We start from the raw sequence: 12,881 nt of genomic DNA on the forward strand, positions 1-12,881 counted from the left end.
TTAAAATGGTGTACTGGGTGGGGTACACTTGATCACTTGCTTAGTGAACTTTTGCATTACTATGAAAATACATCTTTTTATACAATTACATATTTTCAATGAAATAGAGATTAAAATGTTCAGATCCCAGTAACTTTTTGAAATCTTGGGACTTTCATTGACTACTCAAATTTTCCAGGTCCAGGGAAAGAGAAAGATTATACATAAAGCAGACAGGAATCATGCTCAAGAATATACTTCATATCTCTAGGTTTTATTAAGACTATATCAAGATCTAGTTGGTTTAAAAAATAGAAGCCTCATCTTTCTAAACTGAAATTTCTACAGTTAAATGCAATTAAAAATCCTAATATTATTATCAAACAATATGTATTTTCTGATGATATTCAATTAACTTTAATTGTGTTGTCATTATAGTTCTAGATTTCTACTCTTTATATACTCTTATTCATTAAATACCCTAGAACTTTTTATATTGGCATATTAGTTAAAGTGTATAACTCTCTAAAAGTGGGTATACTAATGAGACCTGTTAAATCTTTGAATTTTTATTTCTGAACTTTTCTGCTTAAATTTTGCCGCCCAAGAATGTGGAGAAAAAGGAACTTTCTTGCACTGTTGGAAATGCAATCTGGTACAGCCACTGTGGAAAACAGTATAGAGGTTCCTCAAAAAGATAAAAATAGAACTACCCTGTGATCCAGCAATTGCATTGCTAGGTATTCCACCAAGGAATATAATACTACTGATTCAGAGGGGTGCATGCACCTGATGTTATGGCAGCACTATCAACAATAGCCAAATAATGAAAGGGCCCAAATGCCCATCAACTAAGGAATGGATAAAGCAGCTGTGGTATACCACATGAAATCTTGCCATTTGCAAAGACATGGATGGAGTTAGAGAGTATAATGATAAGTAAAATAAGTCAACGAAAGACAAATGAGAAATGATATCATATGTGGACTTTTAAGAAATAAAACAAATGAGCATGGGGTGGGGGGGGGAGAGAGAGAGAGACAAACCAAGAAACAGACTCTAGATTATAAAGAACAAACTAATGGTAACCAGAGTGGAAGAGTTTGGAGGGGGGTGTTAAATAAGTGATGGGGATTAAGGAATTCACTTGTCATGATGAGCACTGGGTGAGTTATGGAATTGTTGAATAAAATAAAAAATTTTAAAAACAGTTGCCACTTATTAATATTGAATCTGAACTTAGTCATACAGAGCTCACCCCAAAAGTATGTAACAAAAGGTTAATAGCCCAATATAATTTATTAAATAATTAAATAAAGCAAACTTCTTTCTCTTCCTCTTTCAAACGTTAGAAGGAAAGAGAGCAAGAGAGAGAAAGAGAGAAAAAGGAAGGAAGGAAAGAAAGAAGGTAAGAAGGAAGAAAAAAAACGGGGCATAAGGAGGGAGAGAGAGAAGAAGGAAAGACTATCATTCAAAAACCAGACAATAAAAATTTAAAGCTAATTATATTTTTGGAAAACACTGTATTTTTTTTCTTTAATCGTTTATTGTAAAGTTGGTTTCCATATAATACCCAGTGCTCATCCCCACAAGTGCCCTCCTCCATGTCCATCACCCCCATTCCCCTCTCCCCCTCCCACTTCAGCCCTCAGTTTGTTTCAGTATTCAAGAATCTCTCATGCTTTACCTTCCTCCCTCTCCCCAACTATTTTTCCCCTTCCCCTGCCCCATGGTCCTCTGTTAAGTTTCCCCTGTTCTATTTATGAGTGAAAACATGGTATCTGTCCAGAATTCTCTGTCTGACTTATTTCACTTAGCATGGCACTCAAGAGTTCCATCCACATTGCCATGAATGGCCAGATTTTATTCTTTCTCATTGTCATGTAATATTCCATTGTATATATAAACCACATCTTCTTGATCCATTCATCAGGTGATGGACATTTAGGCTCTTTCCATGATTTGGCTATTGTTGAATGTGCTGCTATGAACATTGGGGTACATGTGTTCCTATGCATCAGCACTTCTGTATCCCTTGGGTAGATCCTTAGGAGTGCTATTGCTGGGTCATAGGATAGTTCTAGTTTTAATTTTTTGAGGAACCTCCACACTGTTTTCCAGAGCAGCTGCACCAGTTTACATTCCCACCAACAGTGTAGGAGGGTGCCCATCTCTCCACACCCTCGCCAGCATCTATAGTCTATTGATTTGTTCACTTTAGCCACTCTGATTGGCATGAGGTGGTATCTCAGTGTGGTTTTGACTTGTATTTCACTGATGATGAGTGATGCTGAGCATTGTTTCATGTGCCTATTGGCCATCTGGATGTCCTCTTTAGAGAAGTGTCTATTCATGTCTTCTGTTCATATCTTCACTGGATTATTCGTTTTTTTGGGTGTGAAGTTTGGTGAGTTCCTTGTAGATTTTGGATACTAGCCCTTTATCCTATATGTCATTTGCAACTATTTTTTTCCCATTCTCTCGGTTGCCTATTAATTTTCTTGATTGTTTTCTTTGCAGTGCAGAAGTTTTTTATCTTGATGAGGTCCCAATAGCTCATTTTTGCTTTCATTTCCCTTGCCTTTGGGAATGTGTCAAGTAAGGACTTGCTGTGGCTGAGGTCAAGGAGGCTGTTTCCTGCTTTCCCCTCTAAAGTTTTGGTGGTTTCCTCTCTCACATTCAGGTCCTTCATTCATTTTGAGTTTATTTTTGTGTATGGTGTAAGAAAGTGGTCTAGTTTCATTCTTCTGCCTGTTGCTGTCCAGTTCTCCCAACACCACCTGCTAAAGAGGCAGTCGTTTTTCCACTGGATACTCTTTCCTGTTTTGTCAAAGATTAATTGGCCATACATTTGTGGGTCCAGTTCTGGGCTCTCTATTCTATTCCATTGGTCTATGTGTTTATTTTTGTGCCAATACCATACTGTCTTGATGATGACAGCTTTGTAGTAGAGGCTAAAGTCTGGGATTGTGATGCCTCCCGTTTTGGTTTTCTTCTTCAATATTACTTTGGCTATTCGGGGACTTTTCTGGTTCCATACAAATTTGAGGATAGTTTGTTCTAGCTTTGAGAAGAATGCTGGTGCAATTTTGATTGGGATTGCATTGAATGCCTAGGTTGCTTTGGGTAATAATGGCATTTTCACAATGTTTATTCTTCCGATCCATGAGCATGGAAATGTTTTTCCATTTCTTGGTGTCTTCTTCAGTTTCCTTCATAATTTTTCTATAGTTTTCACAACATAGATCTTATACATCTTTGGTTAAGTTTATTCCTAGTTATCTTACAGTTGTTGTGAAATTGTGAATGGGACCAGTTTCTTGATTTCCCTTTCTGTTGCTTCATTATTGGTGATAAAAACGCAACTGTTTCTGTACGTTGATTTTGTACCATGTGATTTTGCTGAATTCATGAATCAGTTCTAGAAGGCTTCTGGTGGAGTCTGCCGGGTTTTCCATGTAGAGTATCATGTCATCTATGAAAAGTGGAAGCTTGACTTCATCTTTTCCAATTCTAATGCCTTTTATTTCCTTTTGTTATCTGATTGCTGATGCTAGGACTTCCAGCCCTATGTTAAACAACAGTGGTGAGAGTGGACACCCCTGTTATGTTCCTGACTTCAGGGGTAAAGCTCTTAGTTTTCCCTCACTGAGGATGATATTAGCTATGAGCTTTTTATAAATGGCTTTTTCTATAACTGTGTCTTCTAATTCACCTATTCTCCTCTCTGCCTCTTCAATCCGTGCAGTGGTCGCCTCCATTTTATTATGTACCTCATTTATAGCATTTTTTAACTTGTTACAGCTATTTTGAAGATCCCTTATCTTTGTATCTATAGTTTCTCTCATGACTTCCATTCTTTTTTCAAGCCTAGCGATTAATTTTATGACAATTGTTCTAAATTCTTGCTCCGTTATGTTGCTTATATCTGTTTTGAGCAGTTCTGTGGCTATGACTTCTTCCTGATATTTCTTTAGAGGAGAGTTCTTCCATTTAGTCATTTTAGCTAGCTTTCTGTCTCTTGTCAGTTTTAAAAGTTCATTAAGCACTCTGCACCTGTGAGTATTGCTATATTAAAAGAGGCTCATTGACTGTCCAGGGCCTGTCCATTCAGGAAGTGTTCTTTTAATGGCGTCTCTCAGTGTCTCTTGTTGTGCCTTTGGTTATTTTATTTCCCTATTCAGTGGTATTTGGGACTCTCCACCATGTGTACTTTGACTTGTTTCTTGAGGTAGCCCTGAAAAGGAAAACAGACAAACACACAGGGAACAAAAGCATGCAAATGCACACACAAATCAAACAAACAAGCAAATCAAAAGGGAAATAAAAGTGAGGGGAGAAAAACAATAAAGGACAAAGATCAGTCTAAAAGCATAAATACAGAAATCCCAGCTACAAATAAAGAGGTGCTGATGGAAGAGCATATACAAAGAAAGAAGTGACAGGGGTGGGGAGGAAGCAAAATTGAACATCGACCAGGTAGAGAGACTGAAAGGCTTAACTCAGAGAGAGAAAGAGAATATGGTAAGAAGTGAGGAGAAAAAAACAAAGATAACATTACCCAAAGAAACTATGTAGTCTGATTATTTCAGAGAGAGAGAGAGAAAGGAAGGTAGCAATGGAGGTGTAGAATATGCATCAAGAGAATGGATTAAATGTGACTGTTTAAGCAAACCAATGACCAGAGTGCCCAGTCCAGCAGAGGGGAGAGATAATAATGAGATAAGGGAAAATACACCTGAATAGTGAGAATGGATCTAGAGTTAATCACAGCAATGCATCTATGTTGGTCTTGCCCCAGGCTCCGGTGGGGGTAAACAGCTCTCTAGTGCGGATCGGTATGGTTTGGTGTAGGCAGGTCTTGCCTCCTCTGAGGTCCTGGTCAAGAGGGCTGCTCGCTGAAGCCCTGCCTTGGTAGTTGTGGGAAGAAAAATGTCAGCTCCCCAGTCCCTTCTTGAACCAAGTGTTGCAACTCACTCTTTTGAGTCCGATCTCCCTGTGGCACAGGCGTAGCCAACATGGACCAAGTTGTATTTCCCAAGCCCAGCCTTGTTTCCAGATCATAGTCTTCCCACTTTAATGATACCACCTGAAATGTACTCCTGCAGGACAGGAGGCTTCCTAGCTGGGGATGGAGTAGGGGATGTAGGGGAGCAGTTTCTCCTGGTGCCATCTGGGATCGGGGCACCTAGCCCAAGGAAAGTGGCACAACTATATTCAGGATGTCTCTCTAAATGCCCTGTGGTTACCGATGGGATGATAGGATCCCTCTTCGTCCTGGTCTGAGGATTTTCTCTTCCCCAGAGACAGCTCTATGAGCGGTTTCGGCCACTCTTTCTCTTCCTCTCATCTCTCCGTGGCTCTCTGCAGAAGGAGCTCCCTCTCCTCTGTCTCTGGGTCCCATACACAATCTTCCACAGTTCACAATCACCCACCTATGAGGCTGTCTTCTTAGCGGACTCTGTCTCTTTTCCTCCCAGACTCTGGTGGTTCCGTGTCTTATGGCTTCATTCCTTCTTTGTTTGAAGGATGTGGGTGAGCAAAAAGTACAGAGCTCCCTACTTCACCATCTTGCCTCTCTGGAAACCACTGTCTTTGAAACATGAGAGTTGGGATGGCCTTATAACATAAATAGATTGCACAGTATTCACGTTTATTTTAATGCTTTTTAAACCTCCATGCTCTGATTCTTTTATTTTCTCTCTTCACTTATGATCTCACACCTCAAAACTTTTGAGTGACAAGTATAAAAATTATAAAACTATATTTAATAGACTATTAGTATAAACCCTTTTTGACATGTTAATAGTCCTACTATATCTCCATGTTTGCAAACTATTCCTTATGTCCACTTCTCTCACTGTCACATAAAGTAGTGGTGAGCTACATGCCTTATAAATAACTCTGTAGCCTCACTTAAAATGACTTCATTGTGTGTTTTTACTTGTGTAATTAAAGCACTGTCTTCCACAGGTTTTATGGAGATACAAAGGAAAGAAACCAGCCACATTAGGAGCCAATACTCGACTCTATGATTGGATACCCCAGAATGATCTTCTTGGTAAGACTGAGGGGAGAAAAAGCTGTACAATTGGATATGGACATGTTCCTTTAATAAGAAACAAATTCAATAAGTATTTAATCATTTAAAAGGTCACATTTTAGACTAAAATAAAAAACACAAGAAACAACAAGTGTTGACAAGGATGTAGAGGAAAAGGAACTCTCTCGCATTGTTAATGGGAATGGTAACTGGTGCTGCCACTCTGGAAAACAGTATGGAGGTTCCTCAAAAAAAAAAAAGAAAAGAACCACCAAATGATTCAGTAATCACATTACTGGGCATTTACCCAAAGAATATAAAAACAACAATTCAAAGGGATACATGCGCCCCTATATTTATAGCAGCATTATTTACAATAGCCAACATATGGAAGCAGCCCAAGTATAATTGATGGATGAATGGATAAAGATGTGGCATATATATATATATATATATATATATATATATATATATATATATATATAATGGAATATTACTTAGCCAAAAAAAGAATAAAATCTTGCCATATCCAAAGATATGAATGGATCTGGAGACTGTAATGCTAAGAGAACTAAGTTAGAGAAAGGCAAATACCATATAACTTTACTCATATAAGGAATTTAAGAAACAACAACAAAAGAAATGGGCAAAGGAAAAATAAAAGAGAGACAAGCCAAGAAACAGACTCTTAACTACAGAGGACAAATGGATCATTACCACCAGAAGGGAGGTGGTGGAGGGGGTTGATTAAACAAGTCATGGGGATTAAAGAGTGCAGTTGTGGTGATGAACACTGAGTGAAGTATGGAATTGTTGAATTACTATGTTGTATACCTGAAACTAATATAACACTGCATGTTAGCCATACTGGAATTTTAAATAAAATTTTTAAAAAATTAAAAAATAAAGCTAGAAAAAAATGTCACATTTTACTTGCAGTTGTAAAGCAGAAATAATTTGGGAATTGGCTATTAATTTTATAGATTCAATGCTTCCTTTAGTTCACAAAGAGCATCTTCTGATTATTCTTCAAGTTTTAATCTCAGTTCAGGTGTTACTTCCTCAAAAAAAAAAATATCTCTGGACAATGCAGAGGGAACTAATTCCTCTTTCCTGGGATCATTGTTTTCTGAGAAAGCAATAGCCCATGTGCTCAGCTTTTGTAGAAAATGCTGCTTTCTTCATTGACTTGCCCTGTAGTTTTCCCCCTAACTATTCCTGAAATTCTTTTAACCTGTCATAATGAAATCCTCACCCACTTCTCACCCAATTCCCAAATTAGGTCATCCCAAAACAAAAGCTTTTATCACTCATGGTGGAACCAATGGGATCTATGAAGCTATTTATCATGGGGTTCCTATGGTGGGAGTTCCCATGTTTGCTGATCAGCCTGATAATATTGCTCACATGAAGGCCAAAGGAGCAGCCGTGGAGGTGAACATAAACACAATGACAAGTGAAGATCTACTCAATGCCTTGAGAACAGTCATTAATGACCCTAGGTAAGTACTACTGATTTTAAAGACTTACCATTGATTATATTACCCATTATACTTGGAAAAATGTCCAATGTCTCATGCCTTTGTAACTCAGTTATTTTCAAATAACAACCATAAACTACCAATATAAGAACCGTTTTATTATTTCATTTCCTATACACTGAAGTAATTTGCTGAAATTGCAGAAAAAGACTAATACTTCAAATATTTTATCAAGGTTTTTTCAAAATCAATAATTTTCATGATTACGTAAATTCAGATATTTTAATAACCTGCTTATATATATATATATATAGACACACATATATATGCTTATTTAAATAGTATAACCATTCAGTAAGTACAAAACTGGAAATCATAATTAACACTATCATTAAAAAATAACCATCATTAACACTGACTATATGCCATTCATCAGCATGTGAATATACACAGGGAGGAGAAATATACAGTAGGCAATAATTTTATAAATATTGGTTATAACTATGTGTGGGTTTTTAAACAATATTTAGAATTTTACCTGGTTTTAGGTAAACATTAATTGAAATTAATCTATAAACTATATTGAACTTTAGGTATATATCATTATATCTTAATTTTTTCTCTAAAATATCTCACCAAGATTAAGAATTAATATATGAATACCGTTTTAAATCTTTATTTTTAACTGTGTATTTTTAATTTTAGCAATAGTTGAACTCCTGCTATAGAAATAATCTCATTCCTAATATGTATTACTTAAAATTCTAATTTTTTGGCATGCTTGAATGGCTCAGTCAGTTGAGCACCTGATTCTTAATTTCGGCTCAAGTCATGATGTCACAACCCTGGATTGAGCCTTATGCCAGGTCCTGCATGTTCCCCCACTCATGATCTCTTTCTCTCTCCCTCTCCCATTTTGTTTTAATTTGTCAATATTTATGCATCTTATTTTCCTCATATTCACTGTTTTGGTTGTATCTTAAGGGAATCAGTGTTTGCCATTAATTCAGAGATTTCTTATTCCAAAATATTTTGGATTCATTCTTAATTGAATATATATTATATGCATTACCTGAGAACATGTTTGGCAATATTTGCTGAATGGCTTGGTATAAGAATGACACCTATCTGAATATAATATATTTAGCTCTTTCTTCAGAACTGTGTAAATATTACACATTGTCTTCTGGCTTTAAATCATTCTGTAAGAAATTAAAGACTGTTTGATTACTTTGGGTTGTTTCTTTTTCGGTCTGGAAAAAAAATCATTTTTTTAAAATTCAGAAACCTAATTAATGATGTATCATTATCAGTTATTTCCTACATTTTTCTTGGGGAATAGTATGCCCTTTCAATACTGTTAATCTATAACAAAATATATTCAGTTTTTCTTCACAGAAATTTTATTGTTTGTTATTTATTAGAATGTTTGTTCCATTTCTTTATCTCTATTTCAGAGACATCAAATTCCAATGTTCTCTATGTTAAAATATTTTGGTTTGTTTTCTTTACTATTTTCCAAGTGTCTTATCACTTTTTACATTTCTTAATTCACTGAAATTTCCTCAAACAATCCATAATTAGTAAATTTACTTTTTTGCCATTAAAAATTACTATTTCTAATTTAATTATTAGTCCTTTAAGAGGTGTTTTTAACAATTCATTTAAACAGCTCACCTCTAGCCTTTATCACCACTTTTTGTTTTATAACCTGATTTTTTATCTTTTATTGATCACCATTGCTTTCTTATTATAATTCAACTCCCTGTTTAGCTATGTATTATGCCTAATTATATTCAAAGTCCATCATTTTTATGTTTTCCCCCAATATTGTATATTTTTTCATCTTGCTCTCTCAGTATTTGCTCTGAATTTGTATAGGTGCCTTATACTTACCATTGTTTGTAGGTTATCTCAGATTCCATTATTTTTATTCAGAGGCAAAACTCAAATGATAGTTATCACATTCTGTTTATATTGCTGAAATCTGAAATTCAGGAGGTAGAAGAGAAGGCAAACTCAAATACAGTTTTGTGCGGCTCTTTTCAGTGGAACTAGTCTTTGTAAAACCATCTATTGAAAGCCCTACTTGCAGAATTTTTTAGACAAAGGGGTCAATGTATTGATTCCCAAAAGGAAGGACACTCAATGCTTGCTTTATATCCAACTTAAAAAGTCAATGCTAGTAGCTCATTTCCCCTTCTCACACACATTCCAATCAAATGATTTTTATTAAATACCTTTTAAAGTCCTATTTTTCAAAATATTATTGGTCTTATCAATTCAGGAGCTCGATCTAGGGCTAGGAACTTCAGCAAGGCTTACTATAGTCTTCTGTGTCTCATAAGTGATGATCTTGATGTTTAATGCATTGGACTATTACTGGGTTGTTAATTGCTGATAATTTGGTTCCTTTTACTATATATCAGAGTAAGTTCTGTGACTTTTTAAAACTCTACTTTATTTCCTAGAATGCCATTAAATTTGATTGTTGATTTGGAAACTACTGATGCAAAAGATGGAAACATAAGTACTCTTAGAATTTTCCAGGAAAATACCTAAAAAGATTTATTTTGAAATATATTAAAATTAACTCTAGGGGCTCCTGGGTGGCTCAGTCAGTTAAGCCTCCGACTTCGGCTCAGGTCAGATCTCACGTTCGTGGGTTCGAGCCCCGCGTCGGGCTCTGTGCTGACAGCTAGCTCAGAGCCTGGAGCCTGCTTCCAGTTCTGTGTTTCCTTCTCTCTCTGCCCCTCCCCCTCTCATGCTCTGTCTCTCTCTGTATCAAAAACAAATAAAACATATTAAAAAAATAAAAAACAAAATTAACTCTAAACCCAATTCTAACTGTGAAATTATCTGGGAACAAAAGAGTTTACTGTAGAGTACATATATGGATTTAAGGAATTAAGGAACACAAAAGATTACACTTAAATACATAAACCATTGTTATTTTAATTAAATAAATGTTTTGAGATAAGTCATGTAACATTAGTGTGCAATTAAATATTAAAGGATCATTTTAAATATGAGCATAGGTCTTTCTTTTCTGAATTATAGGAAAGCATATTTTACAAATACAAGTTTATCTGTCTAGTATATATGTATTTCAGATTTTAATTCTCTATCTATAAATGGAGAAAATCTTTAACAAAAATATGATTTGATAAAATAGGCATTTTTTGCCACCACAGTTTGCCTAAAATGTTTTAGGATGAACTATGTGAGATTACTACTTAACCCTCTCTATATCAAAATCCAGTTGAAACTGACTATCCTTTCTTCCTGCACACAAAAGAGTACACAAGGAAATTACCCCCTGCTACTGGATTTAGCATATCATGTTTACTGGTAAATTATGATCACATTTCTCCTTCTCCGATGCCAAAAATGTCCAACTCACATCAGGACATCTCCGCATTTCACCTACCTTCCTTTAGCTTCATGTCTCCAGTTGGAACTTTTATTTCTAAAAATAAAACCATAATCAAATATACTAATTCTGGCTCATCAGCCAAGAAATATCAAGTGAAGATGTAATTTGCTTTTCAAATACATACCTATGCCCATTAAAGCTCTATATAACTATTGCTACACTGATGCCACATTGATTAGGGGCAATAATCCTAGCAAGATATTTCTATTTCTTATCTTAAAAACTCAAAGCTCATGCTCTTGATACTTCCAAAATTACCCTCGTAACTTTACCCAATCTTGATATTGCCTATATAGACACTGTCCTTTGCATCACAAAGACACAAGTGTGTGCAATGGAGGAATTATCACAGTGTCAAGATCTTAGACACCGAAGAAATGGTTTACTAATGTTAATTATCAGCTTCTTGTCTGTCATCATGAACTAGCCAGAGATTAGAGACAATGCTTATGGATCTTCTTATGAATAGTTCCCCACAATACTGTGTTATTCACAGTCTTGGTTTTGGAAAAATCCTGGAAACTGCACACAATATCAAAATTCCTCCTTGGAAAAATTAGAGTATACATTTGTAAAAAATTTATTCAATTGTTTATGTTTGCATTTCACCACATTCTGCTAAGAATATATTTCTTCTACATCGTCCCTCCACAACTCTTTTTAAGATGCTATACAGTCAACAAAGTTAATGTCTCACCAAGAATGAATTTTTTTCTCAAGGTATCTATGACCTTTGTCTTATATAACATATTCATGTATGCCATTACCTGTTATGAAAAGGAAACCTTTTTCTAGTTTCTTTATAATTTCTCATTTGTCTATTTTTCCTACCAGTTATAAAGAGAATGCTACAAGGTTATCAAGGATTCACCACGATCAACCTGTAAAGCCCCTGGATCGAGCAGTCTTCTGGATCGAGTTTGTCATGCGTCACAAAGGAGCCAAGCACCTGCGTCCAGCTGCCCATAACCTCAGTTGGTTCCAGTACCATTCTTTTGATGTGATTGGTTTCCTGCTGGCCTGTGTAGCAACTGCTATATTCTTGGTCACAAAATGTTGTTTGTTTTCTTGTCAAAAATTTGGTAAAACAGGAAAGAAGAAAAAGAGGGAATAGATCTTTCTAAGTTTGGCAAAGGCCTTAATGGGCAATCCTGTTCATTCTAGCCACAGTGACATTAATGAAAACACATTACCTCCATCCTGTTTTCAAAATTCTCATTCCTCTACTGTAGCCTAAAGATAAAGCCTAAAGATAAAGCCAACATGCTCATTAACTAGTAAATATATCCCAGTCTTCTTTTGTCTTTTCCCAGGTGCCTTTACCCTCTTCTTTTCATATTCCTGATATAGGGACACTAATGATTTTATGTATATTCTATTCAAAATATCACTATTTTTCATTATGCTTAACCTTAGGAATGTACTGGCTGACAACATGCTGAATCCTGAAGAGCATACAAAATATGAGCTGAATGTGATGGATGTAGGGAACATAGAAGACAAAAGCTCACAAGTTCCCATAGAATATACAAATCAAGGAACCACCATAAAAGATTAGTATGCTATAATAAGAGTAATGATCTGTTTTTTTCATAAAAATAAGCCCTCCTGCTTGCCCAAAGTTACTGGAGTCAGAGCCTAACTTGATAACTATAATAATGCATCACACTAGGGTAGGTCTACAAATTCCTACTGAACACATGGATCATCCTGGCCTATGCTTCTGCCTGTAATCAACAAGTACTCTTGTGTGCCCTTTAATGCAGGGGCCTGGGGACTTCCTTCAAACAAAAGAGATTAAGTGAGTCATTATTTGTTCTCAAGGACAGAGAATGTCAGCAATATGTTAAAGGTGAATAGATCATTTATAGAAGAAATAACCAAGAAATACAGAAAAATTTTTAGTAATTTTGTGAAATGTTTAATTAACAGTACAATTGAT

At 35.7% G+C, this 12,881-nt stretch overlaps 1 protein-coding gene across 5 annotated transcripts in view; it reads left to right on the forward strand.

Annotated features, from left to right (window-relative positions):
- LOC115284407 (UDP-glucuronosyltransferase 2A1) overlaps positions 1-12,477 on the forward strand; it is a 53,325-nt gene extending 40,848 nt beyond the window's left edge. For all 5 annotated transcript variants that reach the window (XM_029931209.1, XM_029931251.1, XM_029931120.1 and 2 more), the window contains 3 exons: positions 5,953-6,040; positions 7,305-7,524; positions 11,774-12,477. In XM_029931209.1, the coding sequence (XP_029787069.1) occupies positions 5,953-6,040; positions 7,305-7,524; positions 11,774-12,053 (588 nt within the window). In that variant the 3' untranslated portion in view covers positions 12,054-12,477. The remainder of the gene's footprint in view (positions 1-5,952; positions 6,041-7,304; positions 7,525-11,773) is intronic.
- Positions 12,478-12,881: the final 404 nt, after the last annotated feature.

The sequence above is a fragment of the Suricata suricatta genome, chromosome 1, assembly GCF_006229205.1.
Source record: "Suricata suricatta isolate VVHF042 chromosome 1, meerkat_22Aug2017_6uvM2_HiC, whole genome shotgun sequence".
In the NCBI taxonomy this organism is placed as follows: domain Eukaryota; kingdom Metazoa; phylum Chordata; class Mammalia; order Carnivora; family Herpestidae; genus Suricata; species Suricata suricatta.